This window comes from Anoplophora glabripennis, unplaced genomic scaffold (genome assembly GCF_000390285.2).
Source record: "Anoplophora glabripennis isolate ALB-LARVAE unplaced genomic scaffold, Agla_2.0 scaffold698, whole genome shotgun sequence".
NCBI classification, from domain to species: domain Eukaryota; kingdom Metazoa; phylum Arthropoda; class Insecta; order Coleoptera; family Cerambycidae; genus Anoplophora; species Anoplophora glabripennis.
The window spans coordinates 14,250-32,236 of NW_019417319.1; the positions used below are offsets into that span (position 1 = coordinate 14,250).

Below are 17,987 nucleotides of genomic sequence, written 5' to 3' on the forward strand. Positions count from 1 at the left end.
CATAAACATGACACTACCCCCGGGGTTTACACAGACGAGCCGGCGAAGCAAGAAGAGCGCCAGAAGAAAGGGCCCTAGCCGGCGGGGCCCAGCCAGGACAAAAGGAGGTCCCACAAAGCGCCTACACCGGCCGCATTTGCGGTCGGGGTAGACGACGGATGGGGCCCACCTACGAAGGCTGTCCAGGCCTACACGAGATGAGGCAGGATAAAGAGGGATAATCCCCCTCGATCCCAAATCATTGAGGCCAATTTCTAGCCATAGAATAATGGCGTTGCTGTATATTATCGTAGTCAACGGCTTGCCTGAGGAGGGGATTGTCATGTCTAGCAGCTACGTCAAACCGTTTCTCCGCGTTTTGTCTTATTGTCTGTGTATCAACACTGAGCGCAATAGCAGTATCTGATCTGCTAAGAAGTAGCATGTAGCGATCTATCTGGCGCGGACAACCATCGACCACAATTTCATAGAACATAAATCACAGTATGGTTATCTGTGACTAGCTATTGTCTCATGATCATAAAAAACAATATTTGTTAGCTATATATCATAGACCTTATAAACTACTGGACTTGTCCAACTGTCATTTTACCTATATAAATGGCAATCGCTCAGACGTGTGCGAGAGAGATGGAGCTAGTAAGGGCTTAAGCTTCGTTCACAGAATTTCGACTGCAACGCGCTACATTTAATTCAACCAATTCGCTAGCTATAGTTGATTTCTTACCCTTTTTTTCTGTTGGGCCGTGTTCAAAGACTTTATAAAAATAATATAGAGACTAAAAGACAAAAATTTTTCATTTTTTCCAGTAGTGTAGGTATGTAAAAGGGTTTATTATATTACTGTCCTAATTACAGTACAATATTTGAATTGTTTTAGCTATAATATTCCAAATAGTTTTTATATTGCCTTCTTTATATATTTCTCCATTTATTTTCCTCATATCGTAAACTCGATTGGTTAACATTACTACTCTTCTGACGTAGTTGTTTCAAATATTTCATATTTTCTTGCTTTGCAGAACTGCATAAATTGAAACTATGTCGATGCTTTCTTCGTTCAACATATTATTTGGAGAGAATTTTTGCTGGAGCACATTCTAAGCATATTTCAGTTAAAACTATTTCTTTATATTCGGTGTGANAAAACACCATTTTAAACGCTTTTTAAAACGAAAATATTCAAATTGATAGCGGCGATATAGCGCTTTGACAGATGACGTTTCAGTTCATTTGCTATACGCTACGCCCTACGTCCAAATTTTCAGAACCAACTTGACCACGTTTTTATTTGAACGCTCGTTACAAAATTATTTCTTGTTATAACAATTCATTTTGCATTAAATGTTAGGGAACATATCCTAATATATTTTTCCTGATCCTTTTTCCTGATTGACAGAGGTGGCCCTAACATTCGGTTATATAATTTCTGCTATTCACTTAAAAATATTCAGTATCAAATATGAATTAAATTAGTTCACATATTCCATAATTTATTTATACAAATGAACTCTGTAAATATAAATATAAATAGTGTTATAAAAGGTATTATTTTTAGATTACCTAGTGGAGGAATGTTAGGAAAATATGGAGAATCTCAATGGGCTCTAGCAAATTTCACAGTCCCACCAGAGTGTGCATGCATCTGTGCATTTGGACCCAATAGCTCCGTTATTGGTATGAGAGTATTTATGTTGCGATAAAAATTCCTATTTGATTTATTTTTCAGCCGTTTGTTTAGATGGCACATTTCATAAATATGTATTTACATCTGATGGAATCTGTAATAGGGAAGCTTTTGATGTTTATGTAAATGTTTGTGATGATGAAAAATATTTACAGTGGTCTACAGCTCTTTTATCGCTGCCATAAGCCACTAACTTAAGCTTAGGAATGTTGTCAATATAATTCTAGTAGTTTTAAATATAAATTTTTTTATTCTTGTGTATATATATAATTAATAATGTTATTACTTCTGTTTTTTTTTGGATATGTATAAATAAATTATATTATTAAGTATAATTTGTATAATTTTTAGAAAATCTATTTTTTTTATTGATTTAAAAGATGCTTTGTATGTTCAGAATAGGGAGGAAGAAGTTTTATGCCTGTACATTTTTTTTTTCAAATTTCGAGCTCTTTCTAAAGCCCGTAGGACTGCTCCGAAATGACTGCCTGCGGCACATAGACACATGCTGGAAGGGTACGGCCTAATGACTGACCTTTTGATTTCTAACTTCTCGAATACTACTAACAGATGTCGTTAGAAAGAGTTCGTATTCAATTAGAAGCATTTTCAAACGATAGTACATTAGTATAGCGTATATCTCAAAACTTTAAAAATGTTTTTCTCAAAACACAATTTTCTTAAACAGCACCCAGCATAATTACAACAATTTTCATTCTAATCACTCCAAATTTTGACCATATCTTTAAAATAACATTCCAAAGAGAAATACATGCGGGATTTTTGATAAGTTGATTTTAACATTATACAGTGTGTTCCAGAATATGTGGGCAATTTCTCGCATTTATACAGGACGTGAAAATAACATGAGTCCCTATAAAAATCTTCCCTAGAGGGCAACCCTAGATAATTGTGTAATTTAATTGTTTTTAGGAAAAAACAAATGTAAATAAATGTGGCATTTTTTTAGATAGGTAGGTACAGAAAGAATGCAAATTTCATCGGTTTATTTCTCTTTACGGATATAATAAAAATATATTAAAAAAAAATACAAATAGTTTTTTCTCGAAAACAATTAATATTTTATCGATATCAACCAAGAGTGCCTTTTTTCTAGTTTAAGGTTCAAGCTATCTAAAAATATTATTTTTGTGCCTTTATTGTAAAGGGTATAAAAAAATTTACATTGTTGTGCTACAGCTAGTTCGTCCCTGGCAAACCAAATAAGCCAAATTGTTTTCATGGGTCAATTTTTTGTTGTCCATCGTATTAAAAAATAATTAAATTACAAAGCATTTTAAAAGTTATTAAAAAAAATCAATTTTCAGGGGTTTCCTTTAGGAAAAATTTTTATAGGGGCTTGTCATGTCTTAACGTTCCCTGTATAAATCTGAGATTGCCCACATATTCTGAAACACCCTGTATATTGACAAATGATTGACCATTTTTTAAATTTAAAATAAACCTATGACATAGTTGAATAAATTGAAAGCAACTCCAAAATTATTCGTCTTAACAGAAAAATTTAAAAAATTTTGTTGGATGGAAGAATTTTATTTCTTCTAGTTTTTTTTTTCTCTAGAGGGTTATTAATCTTCAAAAAATTGAACATTACATTAATCTAATTGTACTTCTGTAATTTTTTTTTCTAACAAACGATATGTTTGTTAGAAATACCAATTGAAATTAAATTTTGAAAACATTCTGTGACGTCAAAATTCAAAGGGTCTTACGATATTTGTTGCAATAGAATAGAATAGAACCCCTGCGTCACTTTCTTGGAATTAATCGCATTCACCTAACCACATTCACACCCAAGGTAGAAAAGCATTGGCGGTGTGGCATTCACCATAGTAGCTTGCAGTGCATACTGTATTTTGCAGTTACGAAGGCATGTTTCTTCGTATTCTGGTCTTGGAAACGACAAATATTGTACGGATTGTAATGACAATGTTTACAATATCTCCACACTGGTCGACAGGTTTGCATAAATGAGATATTTTTTAGAATTTCATCTGCATCTCGAAAATTCAGTCTTTTTGGACACACATTTATAGAAACCTTTATAGAATCCAGTATTAAAGTTACATGTATAAATTTTCGCATTTTATCATAAAACTGTGGTGACAAAACTAAGTCCTAATTAAATAAAAAAAAAAGGAGCAATACAAAAGGTAATATGTCTAAAAGTAAAAAATTATGGATTCCATTTTCCTTACTCTTTTATGGAAAAACATTCTCCATATTTTTGAATGGATATAGGCAGGGCCGGATTAACCTATGGTTAGGCGCGGGTGTGCAAGCTCCACAGAGGCCTTTTTCTAAAAAAAAACGGATATAAAATTTAAAAACCTGAACACTTTTTGGTTTGATTCTAAAAAAAAGCTTACGTAATCAGCGATTTACCGATAAACTAAACACTTTTTGGTTTGATAAAAAAAAATCAAAACCTAAACACATTCTGGTTTCATTTTACCAGATCTTGCCAAGACCCCCCAATCTCGTGAAGCCCGGGGCTACAGCTCTCGTACCCCTCCCTAAACCCAGGCCTGGTTATAGATTGTCCCAACATTCTATGAGAATATTTTTGGATTACAGAATCATTCACTAAATGTGATCATTTTCAATAATTTTTGTGAAAGAATATGCTCCGATCACAACTTTCTGAACCGCACAAATAAAAGTAGATATTAGTATTTGTTACCAAATCAAATTTCTGAAGACTAATAAAGTAATTAAGTAGGTACCCAAACCATTAGGAATATCAACACTTGAAAATTTGCTTCATTTTTGTCCCAAAGTTTTGTAAGAAAAATTAAATATAATTACAAATCAAATTAACAATTAACTATAATCAAATTTCAAATGATTCTGTATCTAATTCTTAGTCTCTTAGTGACGCAGTGTTGGTATCTCGCATCATTATTATAATTGTATACAAATTACATAAATTTTTATCTTCATTTACAGTAATATTTGTCACCATCAGCTCAAGTTTCATTAATGTATGTGTCTAACTACCTTCAATATGTTAATGTAAATGTGATATATTTTAAGTAGTTTATCACTCTGTATATCAAAAATTAAGTTGTTTAGAATATAATTCATAGGAACATTTTTCCTCAAAATGATATATGGAATCACCCTTTTTATTATCAGAACATGCCAAATAAGGGGCATTGTATGAAACGATAAATATGTTAAAGAATAAAAATAGGAGGGGAAATACTATAGAATGCTTTTTCAGTAACAGAAATTTTTAATAAAGAAATCTAGTCAAAACTATGAGTTGTTTAGCTGTAAATAGGCAATTCATTGAAAAATTTTGTATAGGACATTTACTGGCAAGACTAGCCTGAAAGTTATACATAAGACAAATTAAGAAAATATTTTATTTTATATCAGATAAGGGGTTTTAGAATGAATTATGAAAAACATCAATTTTTACCAACTTTAGATAAACATGTTGGAACATCCCATATAGGATTAAAATTGGAAATTGGAATTATTTGCGATTTCCTAGTATATATCGGTAAATAAAAGTCATAAAATCTGATTGTATTTTATTATATACTTTCAAGATCGGTAAATATTTACAAAATTACTTATTGACTATTTTGTTATTATTCTGAATATTGCATCTGTACATAGTAAAATTTAATTCCAATACAGAATTAACTCTTCTTTCTATCGAAGGGATCTGTCCATACTTTCATATCTGGAAATAAAAAATAACGGTAAGAATAAAACTTTGCTTTTAGTAAGATGACCAAAATTTAAAAACTGGAAATTAGCACATATTAGAATAGAATATTTTTACATATTGTTTGTTAGAAATACTAAGAATCTGCAGTTATATTGATTTTGCATATTACAAAATGTTTAAAAATTTTGTTGACGGTTATGTAATTAGGTAACTAATATTCAAATACTTCTGAGTTTTTAACACTTACTCCCAGGTTGGATATCCTCTTGCCTAATGTTTGCTCTAGTAACGGCTTGTATTTTTTCTACAACAAATTTGTGTAATTAAAAGAGGAATACATAATTACTACTTACTGTATTTATCTGGGTTTAACATAGGGTCAATTATTATGGGATATATGGCTATGCCTATAGCTCCTACAAGACCACCTATTACAGCTACATACCTCCATCCTTTTAAAACAGGCATATTTTTATAGATGGGTATAATTTAAAGGTTATTAGGTACCTACGAATGAATGTAAACGAATCGATTAAAAAAAAATTAAATTTTAACTATAACAATGAAATGTTAAAAACTATATTGCAAAACATTTTCTAGATGTGTATATTTATTTAACTTGAAAGTTTATTCGTTTCTCTCAAAAATATAAACGAAAAATTAAATCCATCTATATCATAGGCCGCGTTCAGTCGAACATAGCAGCGCAGCGCGCGCCATTATTCCATGGCTAGAAATTGGTCTCAATGATTTGGGATCGAGGGGGATTATCCCTCTTTATCCTGCCTGGACAGCCTTCGTAGGTGGGCCCCATCCGTCGTTTACCCCGACCGCAAATGCGGCCAGTGTAGGCGCTTTGTGGGACCTCCTTTTGTCCTGGTTGGGCCCCACCGGCTAGTGCCCTTTCTTCTGGCGCTCTTCTTGCTTCGCCGGCTCGTCTGTGTAAACCCCGGGTGGTGGTGTCATGTTTATGTGTGGTATGGTTGGGTAGGGTAGTGCGGCTATGCAGCCTGGGATGCGCTTTGCTAAGGTGGCCCTTAGGCTAGCGCGGGAGGGGAGGGGTAAGGAGGGTATGGGGGGTGTGTATGTGTGTGTGTGTGTGTCGTTGTCTTCGTTTCTTGATCCTGGCTGTCTCTGAAACAGAAAAGGTTAGCGGGCAGGGGGATATGCTACATCGTTTCTTTCTAGCACAACAAAATGAATCATCTGTATTTCTAACCTAACTTTCTTACTTAAACACTTTAAAAACTGCTTAAATTTGACACCTAGCGCTCTCTCCTCTCAAAATAGCGAAAATTAATTAAGCTACAAAACATGGCGACCGCTAGGTATAGCGCAACCTGTCAGCAGAAAATTGTGAACACAAACACACACACACACACACACACACACACACACACACACGCGCGCACGCACACGCACACACGTTCACACGCACACACGTACACACGCACACACGCACACACACCTTACCGTCCTTACCCCTCCCCTCCCGCGCTAGCCTAAGGGTGACCTTAGCAAAGCGCATCCCAGGCTGCATAGCCGCACTACACATAAACCATACCACACATAAACATGACACCACCCCCGGGGTTTACACAGACGAACTGGCGAAGCAAGAAAAGCGCCAGAAGAAAGGGCCCTAGCTGGCGGGGCCCAGCCAGGACAAAAGGAGGTCCCACAAAGCACCTACACCGGCCGCATTTGCGGGAGAGGTAGACGACGGATAGGGCCCACCTACGAAGGCTGTTCAGGCCTACACGAGATGAGGCAGGGTGAAGAGGGATAATCCCCCTCGATCCCAAATCATTGAGGCCAATTTCTAGCCATGGCGTATTGGTATTTACAGAATTTTTGTCAACGTGAAATTTGTTTTGAGTTTACTTAGTAGGTCTGGAAAAACATTAGTCATCTGCACATGTAAGACTTCCATTGGTTTCTACATAATTATAATAAATTAAGAGCGATTAGTAACAGCGTTTTATGAGATCCAAATTGTTTTGGTTGGGTATATTTTGCACATGTTGCTGATTTTGCCTTTTGATATTCTCGTTTGAGTAGTGTTAACTCGTGCTTATGCATTCTTTTCACAACTTGTATTTGTAATTAAATGCGCAGAATCACATACTTCCTGCTCATAATTAAATTGGCTCGCCTTTTTAAAGCAGCAATAGCAGTCCATGTTCTAATAGTCAGTGTTATGTTCTGTTCTGACAAATCTGACAGTGACATAGCGGTTCTCTAACCTGTCAAAAAATATACAAATATCATTATTCATCGCTTGGTAAGATTTCTGAGTTCCATATTTTTTAGTGAAAATATTTTAAAATGTCTAGAGGAAGCAGTGCAGGATTTGATCGCCACATAACTATATTTTCACCTGAGGGTCGACTGTATCAAGTTGAATATGCTTTTAAAGCTATTAATCAAGCCGGTCTAACTTCAGTAGCAGTAAAAGGAGTGGATACAGCAGTTTGTGTAACACAAAGAAAAATTCCTGATAAACTAATTGACGCCAATACCATTACCCATTTATTTCAACTCACGGATTCTATTGGATGCGTTATGACTGGTATGATTGCCGATAGCAAGTCGCAAGTGCAAAGAGCTAGGTATGAGGCTGCTCAATTTAAATATAAGTTCAATTACGAAATGCCACTAGATGCTTTGTGTAGAAGAGTAGCAGACATTTCCCAAGTATACACGCAAAATGCTGAAATGAGGCCCTTAGGTGAGTTGCCATTTACACTAAAACTAAGTATTGTGCAGAGTTGCAAAAGTATTTCTTTAAATCGTTATATTGATGCAAACTTAGGTTATGAATTGTTTCAATCTCAAACGAGTATTTTTGTAATGCATATATGCAGAACCTTCATAAATGCCACGCAACCTTCAAGCTTATTCAACCCCAACAATGCGCGATTGGTACTGGTAATGAAAATTCACTAAATCTTGGCGCCACCAATGTTAATGATTCCACTCCAGTGAACAATGACAAACCGTTATGTCTCACTCGAGATAATGCAATCGCTGATTGGTTGAGTGAAAAGTTACACCAATCACAGCCGATTAAATAGAATATTGTGTTTTAATGTAATCTTGATCTTGCTGTTCCAATCAAAATTCCTGTCACGTGGCTTGTAATCATTTACAAAGCCTGTGTAGGTAAACTAAATTCATTTAAGCTCTAACCGTAGGATGTGTACTGACAAAGTAGTGGAGTGGGGAACAGAGCCCATCCCAAGTGCTGCTTGCTTTTCCATCTACCACATCAAATGTGCTCTTTTTTTGATTTGCGCATTTTAGGCTCAAGTGAAATTTGTCAAGTTGTATTTGTTGTCAATATTAGAAGTCACTGTAATTTAGGCGCTTATACATACTCATATTTAAATATTTAAAATAGGTTATGAAAATTTTAAATACTGATATACTTTTAGGTTGTTCTATGGTCCTAATTGGATATGATAATGAAATTGGACCGTGCGTTTACAAAGCAGATCCAGCTGGATATTATTGTGGATACCGAGCTGTAAGTGTCGGTGCTAAACAGACGGAAGCTAATAGTTACTTGGAAAAGAAATTAAAGAAAAAGCAAGAGTTGCAGCATGATGATGTTATTCAGTTAGCTATTAGTTGTCTGTCAAGTGTCCTATCAGTGGACTTTAAGCCTTCAGAAATAGAAGTTGGAGTTGTATCAAAGGATGAACCAAAATTCAGAAAATTAACAGAACAAGAGATTGATAGACATTTAACTGCTATTGCTGAAAAAGATTAATCAAAACATTTTAATTTATCTCATTAAATTTTTTTTATATAACATTGGATTGGTTTAATTACAATATACTTATTTAGGTAATAAATATTAAGCTACTAATGATGATAATTTTATTTATGCTTGGGAACTATTTGGCAAGCATGTCCAGAATTGCTTCTCAAAAGCTGAAAAAAGTAGTTCAAAATGTTATATTTAAAAATGAATAAATAATTTACTAAAGGAAATAAAATTTAATACTAGAAATTAATATATTTTTTCTAAATATGGGCATATACATTATATCTCCAAATAGATAAAACAAATTGTAAGAATGCACCAGATTCAGCATAGTGTGAATGGTCACTACTACTCGATACATAGGTCTTCAATATAGCCAAACTGGTAAATAGCGACTTGCAGATTTTATGAAAGCATGACCTTTCTTGCCTACTAGGGGAACTGATATTATTTGTCAGGATGTTACAGGAAACGGGATACCTGCCCTAACCAGCAATATCTGGTAATAAGTAAGATCTTTCATTGGTTGATCTTGGCAGACATATTAATTTTGGCTTTGTTAGTCTTCATCACTGTTCTAAAAAGTTAGAAAAAATGTTGGTGCTGAAAAATAGCTTTCTAGAATGTGGTATAGCTTGTTTGTGAAACAAAATTTACCATGATTTCAAATCCATAAAATTATATAAGATTTGGAAATTAAAAGAACCCTAAATAATAGATCACTGAATATAAGAACCTGCTGTTACTATAGTTATCATGGTGCCCACATTCTATACCTAAGTATATCTCATCTAAAATTAAGCAAAATATCAGGGCAGGCTTAGGAAATAAAAATTTTGCAAATGTACTCAATTTCTCATGGAGATGCACTTCTCTTAACATTTTGAAATTTTGCAGAAAAACTTAATAATATTTTGTTGTATTTCAATTTTCAAGGCTTAATGAATATGCAATTATGACAGATTTTGCTTCTGAAACCAGAAGAGCACTTTTTGCTCTATACAATATAAGGTCTGAGGACACGATAATAAGTAATAGTCTAAGCTTGTGATTGTAAACATGTTTTCTTAATCACATTCCTCAATAAGTCATGCAAGATATAGCTACTTACTGTTTTTAAATATTTTTTTCTACAAAATTTGTTTCACTTTTATTATAATTTACAAAATTAGAAATTTTTGAATTGACTAGAAATGTAAATGCTATATTGAGAGGACCCACAGAAGATCCTACTGCTTTTTTCAGTATAGTTTATGAGCAAATTCAATATTTTACTGTTAAACATGATACTTAAATTTTTAATTTGATTAAATCCGTATTCAAATGAGTACACATTATTGTTCCCAGTAAAAGTAATATTTACCATGTCTTAATATCTATCAACTACGTACACTACCTATTTTTATTTCTGAAAAATCTATATCATTGGCATACATTAAAAATTACTTGTGAAATTTTGTTGACATAAATAACACGAAGAAGTGGCCCCAAATGAAATCCTTAGGGCACACTAGAAATAGTTAATAAGGAATAGAATGTGAGCCATTTTACATTTAATAATACAATTTGTGATCTATTGAATAAGTTGTGGCTAAATTTATCAAAAGATTTTCCAAAATTGTTGTACATAGACATATCTACTTGTCATGGGCCAACGAATGCAGTATGGGTGTCTGGAAGTAAGTGGGCCATTCAGAAGTGAAAATAAATCTGTTTAGATTGTTAGCTTAGTACAATTTTTCTTCCTGAGAAATTTGTCGATATTCAAAAAAGATTTTTTATTTAATTTTTTTAAAGACAACTCCATCACTTTCAAAGATATTACAAAGAAATCTGATATGGGAGGGTTTTTTGGTAGCTGAATGTGAATATGAGCTTATTCTTCACCTAAAACATAAGTCAGTAAAAACATCTGAAACAGCTTTATTTATGATCAGTTGCGGACAGTCGAATATTTGAGAGTATTTAATTTTTAAATTAATTGAACGTCAATCTGTTTTGCTATTACTACTAAATTAAATATTTTTTACGATTTAGATCAATGATTCCCAAAGTGGTCTACTGCGACCCCTAGGGGTCGACTCGGAACTGTAAGGGGTAAAGTATGGGAACTGACTTTCCATAGCTGGAATAATTCATATAACATAGATAATACCTATACAGGGTGATTCAGGTTTAATCTAGATAACTTCAGGGATCGATAGAACAGGTAAAACAATGTTTATTTGTGATATAAACTTATTTCCTAAATCACATCGTTTCAGAGATAGAGGGCGTTGAATTTTTTTCCCCGTTTTTCCCTCATAACTTATAATAATAATAATACACTTTATTCTCAACGGACTAACCCAATTACAGAGAAAATATATAAAAATGCGAAAACAAATTAATATACTTTAACTTTTGAACCACTCATCCGAATGAAGTGAAATTCGGAACACAAACACTCCTTATGATTTTACATAAGCTTCTTCTTTGAACCACCTACCTCTCCTAGAAGCTTCAAAAAAATTAATTTATTTCAATAAAACACCTGCACACCACTTTTGTTTCAGTAATTTTGAAACTTTTTCATCTCTTGTTTTTTTTTTTTCGATATTTGGCCATGTTTCTGAGATATTCAATGGATTACGTGATAGTGTAGCGCCCCAAGCCGCTTAAATTTCATTTAACGTTATAGCAACCCATGAAAAACAAAACTCACAATGAGATGTATAAATTCATGTTTGTGAAAATCGTCGTTGAAAGTATTATTTCAAAAGTATTTTTAGTGCTAAGGGGAAAAAAATTCCTACTTCAGCGCCCTCTATCTCCGAAACAATGCGATTTAGGAAATAAGTTTATATCATGAATTTATCATATTTTAACCTGTTCTATCAATTCCTGAAGTTATCCGGATTAAACCTGATTCACCCCGTATATGGTACTTACATAATACTTTCTTATAATAAATTACATATGAAGTAAAAATTTTTTTAAACAAATGTTTATGAAACATGAAGAAGATTTGGATTATTAAGATTTAGGGAGTTTTATAACTCGTGGGAAAATTCGAAATCGATGACGAGATCATTCTCCGTCGACGGGTCAAATCAATAACTTAGGCAATTGCTTTGAATTTTAATTAATGCTAATTGTTAACAATGCATGCAATATTCTTTTAAGTTCAATCAACCTGTTTCGTTTTACTTATAAAATGGTTGTTATACTTTTGTTATTGAAATTTAAGTTATTATTTTCTTATAGGTAGATATATCAATCTGGTTAAGAATTATTATAAATTGCATAGTAAACAATTATTTTATTTATTACACTCAATTACAGATTAATAAAGTATACGTATTTATATTTAATAAAATTGTGTAGTAGGCTATTCACTTTGTGGTCGCAACATTTGTAACTTGTAAAAACTTGCACTATGTCAATTGGTAAAAGCATATTTGAAGTTGACGAATTTGTAACAATTCAATATTAGAAAGGTCGGGGTCTGTCCAAAACAGAAAAAATTGGCACCTGGTTTACGAGACAAAAAAGTTTGGGGACCTCTTATAGAGATCAACCTGTCCTTATTAAAAAATAGTTTCTAGGGAGATATATATGATTTCAATGTAGCATTAGTTAAATTAGCTATGTTATCATATAGTACCTACAGCAATGTTTAGGGCTAGATGTTGATATTTCAATAGGGGTAAATCGGTCTAAATCAAACCACTTATACTCCGCGGTCGAAATTATAGAGAGTGACTAAGACTTAATATAAAAACACTATTACCATAATGCGATAAAATATAAAATGATTTTTATACGATTCAATATTATTTATCTTTGTGCCGCTCGCTACGCACATCGATAGAATCTATAATCGTCTAGAGACCGAGTTACACTGAACCACAGAATATCCTAACTACACAGGATATTCTGTGACTGAACGTCGATCTACATATTATATTCTATTTCTGTCTTTTGCACTTGGTAGGAAATAAGGAAATGCTTTTTTAGTGGGTGTAAACGGACTTGATTTAACCCGTCCTGAGAAACGTCATAGCATAAGCGTAGACGAGGGGTCTAATTCCATGGCTATAATAAATTTATAAATTAAAAAAACACAATTGGGACGTTTTAAAATGCTGTAATAATTAAAATGGATCAATGTGCCTGTTATAGCAAACCGTAAAAAAATATTAGATGTTATGTTTTATTATCTTTTTTCATTATTTTCTATATCTTGTTGCCTTTTACGCAGACACGCCAATGGATTTTCGTTCCCGGCACGCTTAATCCCCCTTACTAGTCCAAAAACTAGCGATGAATCACTCTCTATAATTTCGACCGTGGAGTATAAAAAATTACACTAAATATGCCTAATACACATTTGCTTAATAATCATCATGGGCCTTTTAACCTCTGGGGAGGTAAAAAGACTACTCAAAAAGTTTAGTTAAGTAGGTACCTACTCGCTAAAGCAAACTAGGTAACTCAAACTTCTCTTAAAAAATGAAAACTTCTCTCGATAATAAAAAAATAAAATAAATAAATTAAACTACTTTTTCTTTGATTCAAAAAAATAAAGCCTAAGTAATTAGTTTTTTTTATAAAAACAATAAATGAACCTTCTCTGTCTTCGACTAAAACTAAATTAGACTTCTCTTAACTAAACTTATCGCATGAGTGCGTGAAGAGTGACGTAGTTATCATCAAACTATTTTAGCGCGAATTTTTAAATGTGGGCTTTATTAGCTCCTGAGCCTTATTTGTCCCAGGGTAAACTAGAATATCTCCAAATATCTACTTACCTAGTTGTTGTACTGACTTGTAAAAATTGAAATCTCTTTTTCTCTAGATCAGTGAATTTCAGGTAATGTAATAAATATATATAAAGTAAGTAATGTTGCATTATAAAAAACATCTGTATTTTTTTTAAATCTCTAGCAATAAAGAAAAATAAAAAAAATTAATGTAAAAGGTGTTTTAGGTAAATAATGATTCATATACCCAAAAAAATCTCCTCGTATTAAATTTTATTCTTCTTTGATTGTGGTTATCTTACAAAAATCAGATAAAAAATTATCGTCAGATATTTCATTTTCTGCTTCAGTGGCATACAGAGAAACCTGCAAACCCAGTTTTTAAAAAATATTATGTTGCCCATTGAACTTTTAAGGAGAAAGGCTGCATTTCTGAATGATTTGTTGATTGCTCAAAAGTTTTCTTAAAATTATTGTCAAAATCTGTCTAAAAAAGATACAATTTGATACTTCGAAAAAAAAAATATGTCTGACTATATGTCTGCGAAACGAAACATTTTAGCAACTATTTATGAACTTTTTTGTTTCTTTAAGAAGATGAATCAATTCTGCAGGTTTGAAACGATTCAGAAAATATATTTTGGGATTCCCCTCTAGTTTCTGTCTTTGAATAAAGCAAATTTTGTAACAATCAATTAACTTCTTTAAAGTAATAAAGGAAGTTTATACAAACCTAGTTTTCTCCTTTTTCTTTGGAATAGCAAATGCAAGCTTCCCTTTTTACTCTAAATCTATTAACATTAAAAGAAATTGACAGTAGGTCCCTTTATTAATTTGAATCAGATGTCATTATCGGTTCTCACAATCAGAAAATAATAAGAAACTATAACAACAAAGTAAAATTTTAACATCCTCTAATTTTTAAATGAAACATTTTTGGATAAAGATATAAGTTGCCTTAAATTCAATTGTTTTTACCGAGGAATCTGTGGTTGTATTATGAGCATTGTTTTCTGGATTAACCTCAGTAATTTTTATACAAGGTGTTTGTAAATAAGTGCGAAATATTTTAGGGGGTGGTATGAAAAAAATTTCATATAAATAGAGGTCGAAATGTGCTTCGTTTCCAAGATACAGAGTGTTTAAATCTTAATTTTATTTATTTTTATTAAATATTGCAAAGAGTTTTAAAAGATATTGACTCGAAATTTGATGGTTGTATTTTATTTAGAAATATTGATAGCAACCTACTAGATAATGTATCCATAGAAATTAAAAATACACAACTTGCAATAAAAACGGTGCATCCTACGAAAGAAATTGAAGCGACCAATTTCATTCAGAATTGACGGCGGATTTCTAAAAAAATATCAAAACGGAGAAAAGTCAGTGGCGTACCATTTTTTTTATTAAAAAGGTTGTGACATTCTCGCACGAACGCCACTGGTGCAAGTTGATTGAATAACATTTATGATAGATAAAAAAATATTACTATATTTACGATAAAATCACAAAAACTATAGTGCTTATAAATATAAAATCTTACAATACATTATAATTAAAACTCATATGCGTATAACAATAAACTAATTATAACGAAATAACATATTAAGTAGGTATAAAAAATAAAACTTTGACTTTATATTAACATCACTTTTAAATCACAGTAATCCATGCACTTCGGAACATCTAATAATTTCATTTCTGGAATATTAAAGATATCGTCTGTATCGGGGTAGATCTCAAGTATCTCCTAAAATAAAATAGGTACTAGTTAACTAAAAAATAATACCTATTAAAAGTTACACATTTTATAGTATATACATAAGTTATTTTATATCATATTTTGATTATACTAATCCTCTAATTCTATGCTGCACCTAATATAAATATTGAAAAATATAACGGGTTTTCACTGTTTTCGGAAACAATAATCTGAAATCACATGGATCATAAGCCGATTTTACAGATCTATCTTGTTGGGCGTAACTGTTTCCGAACGGAATAGAAACGAACTGTTTTACGTCAAAGTAGGATTGACCACTTTTAATTTCTTATTTTCGGGACAAAGCTTCTAAAAAATCTGAACAAAGGCAACAAATTAAAAACATTTTTTGTTTGTCTTATGAAGCAATCAAAACTAAGTATATATTTTTTATATAAACAAAATGAATATATAGGAAATATATTTTTTTTACTAGTAGGTAACTTATTTACCAGAAAATAGACTATAAATTCTAAAAACTACAAATAAACAATATAAAATAAAAATACGTTCTTTGGGCTACGTTGACATCAATTAAAAATATAAAAATATTCATATTAAAGTATATTGTATATAACAAAACAAACTAAACAAGAGTACAAAAATATTTAAAGTAGGTATGATGTTTTTTTCTGATTGTCTTTCGGGTGATTGTGTTGTGTGACTCTCTCCATGAATAAATAATAAATTTATAATGTCAGCATTTGAATAAATCTTAACCTTTTTCCATTCTTTAACAATAAATAATACTCAAATAAACATTCACTGTATGTGTTAAATTGACAACAATAAACTGGTGACAGATTAGATGGTTGTTTTGAAGTTCCACTAAAAATTTCACAGGCATCCTCGAAAGAAATTATACGATATCCGTTGACTGCACGAAAAACCGTAAATACTTTAAAAACCAGAAGAAATAGGTATATGGAACCATTATATCATTCGAAAGAGAACAAAATTGTCCATCAGGTTGTTCAAAAATACACAGGGTGTTCCATTAAAAAAGGATACTTTAAATGTATATCTATATATATGTTTGAGTGAGATATCCACAAAGCATACGCCATAGATGGCATAATGATGAAAACTAATAAGCCCGATTCCGGTTCATGTCTGGTGATTTTGTTGACGAATTATTATTTACTAGATATTGGGGGTGTAATTTAGTGCTGGGGTAACTCAAAATAGTTGTCTCCCACAGCTAAAATACCTAATGTTTATTTCACCTTTAAACTAGGTTATAACTTACCCTGGGTTGGTAGACGCCTTGACGTGGTCCCAGGGTTTTAACACGCATTTTGACTGATTGATTCTAGCTTAAAGTTACTTAAGAGCTTAAAATATTTTAGAAAACAGTAAATTTTCACTGAAAAGTATCATCAATGCTAGGACGCTAACCGTAATTTCAAAATGCAATATTTTTTAGTTTTGGTTTTACCGACAGATTTTATAAAAATTCTAACAGTACCCACGTCTGATTTGTACTTATTAATTTTTATTTTTGAAAGAAGCGAGTATGAGATACGGATGAGTAGAGGGGGATCCTTCACGTCCAAACAATTTTTTTGCCATTTTCGGATTCAACATATTTTACGAAAGATAGGTAGGTTGGATGGCTAGTTTGGATTTTGTGATTTTTTGGGGGAATTGATTGTGGGGGGAATCCATACGTCAGAAATTTTTGTTGATCATTTCCGGAAAATTTTACTAAAGATACGTCACGTCTCTAAAATAAAAAAAAATGGTGTCGTGTATTATTTTTATGTGTGAAAACAAGAATTCGCAAATATATCGTAAGATCATAAACACTTCAAATGTAAAATAATAAGCTACAAAATATAGACTCCTAAACCAAATTCGAAAGTTTTGACCTTGAAAATAAAAATATTTATGTAAAAAATGTAAAGTCGTTTATTTATTTATTAATTTATATTTTTCTATAAATATGACGGTACAAGAATTAAATTTAAACGTACAGTGGTGCAGTTAAAATGTCTTTATCTACTAGACATTTCCTCTAGGTAAATTTTATAAAATTTATAACCACTTATATATTTACTTACCCGTGGCAACAAATTGTAAACGTAGCATCTCTTCTTCCAGTCAAAGTAAGCGTTATAGAAAAACATCTTGTTCATATTTCTCAAATGTTTTCTAACAAAAGCTGCCTTTCCGTGTTCATTAAATTTGAGGAAACAATGGACATGACCATGAGAATTATGATCATGTACAGTTATTTTTTCAATTCCAGTTTTTCCATTAGTTATATCGTTAATTTCTTGCAGTACTTCCCAGATCATGTCCAACACACG

General features: G+C 32.1%; 3 protein-coding genes across 3 annotated transcripts in view; 2 read left to right on the forward strand and 1 right to left on the reverse strand.

Moving 5' to 3' along the window:
* LOC108912932 (WD repeat domain phosphoinositide-interacting protein 4) overlaps positions 1 to 1,986 on the forward strand; it is a 15,973-nt gene extending 13,987 nt beyond the window's left edge. The window contains exons 7-8 of the mRNA XM_018718361.1: positions 1,559 to 1,677; positions 1,730 to 1,986. Coding sequence (XP_018573877.1) covers positions 1,559 to 1,677; positions 1,730 to 1,872 — 262 coding nt within the window. The 3' untranslated portion in view covers positions 1,873 to 1,986. The remainder of the gene's footprint in view (positions 1 to 1,558; positions 1,678 to 1,729) is intronic.
* A 3,251-nt stretch (positions 1,987 to 5,237) lies between these two features.
* LOC108912933 (small integral membrane protein 20) lies at positions 5,238 to 6,089 on the reverse strand. The gene is made up of 3 exons (XM_018718363.2): positions 5,747 to 6,089; positions 5,641 to 5,697; positions 5,238 to 5,405 (listed from the first exon to the last, which is right to left on the reverse strand). Exons 1-3 carry the CDS (start codon positions 5,859 to 5,861, stop codon positions 5,362 to 5,364), a joined length of 216 nt encoding a protein of 71 aa, XP_018573879.1. The 5' UTR covers positions 5,862 to 6,089; the 3' UTR covers positions 5,238 to 5,361.
* A 1,519-nt stretch (positions 6,090 to 7,608) lies between these two features.
* Positions 7,609 to 9,268, forward strand: LOC108912935 (proteasome subunit alpha type-6). The gene is made up of 2 exons (XM_018718366.1): positions 7,609 to 8,124; positions 8,831 to 9,268. The coding sequence occupies exons 1-2, from the start codon at positions 7,722 to 7,724 to the stop codon at positions 9,166 to 9,168; spliced, it is 741 nt and encodes a 246-aa protein (XP_018573882.1). The 5' UTR covers positions 7,609 to 7,721; the 3' UTR covers positions 9,169 to 9,268.
* Positions 9,269 to 17,987: the final 8,719 nt, after the last annotated feature.

Bases quoted from the DNA above. Each gene is read 5' to 3' on its own strand.
- LOC108912933 (XM_018718363.2), bottom strand. From the start codon at position 5,861: ATGCCTGTTTTAAAAGGATGGAGGTATGTAGCTGTAATAGGTGGTCTT. The intron at 5,698-5,746 runs GTAAGTAGTAAT...AATTTGTTGTAG, and splicing joins GTTAAACCCAGATAAATACA to AAAAAATACAAGCCGTTACT. The intron at 5,406-5,640 runs GTAAGTGTTAAA...TTTTATTTCCAG, and splicing joins AGAGGATATCCAACCTGGGA to ATATGAAAGTATGGACAGAT.
- LOC108912935 (XM_018718366.1), top strand. From the start codon at position 7,722: ATGTCTAGAGGAAGCAGTGCAGGATTTGATCGCCACATAACTATATTT. The intron at 8,125-8,830 runs GTGAGTTGCCAT...ATATACTTTTAG, and splicing joins TGCTGAAATGAGGCCCTTAG to GTTGTTCTATGGTCCTAATT.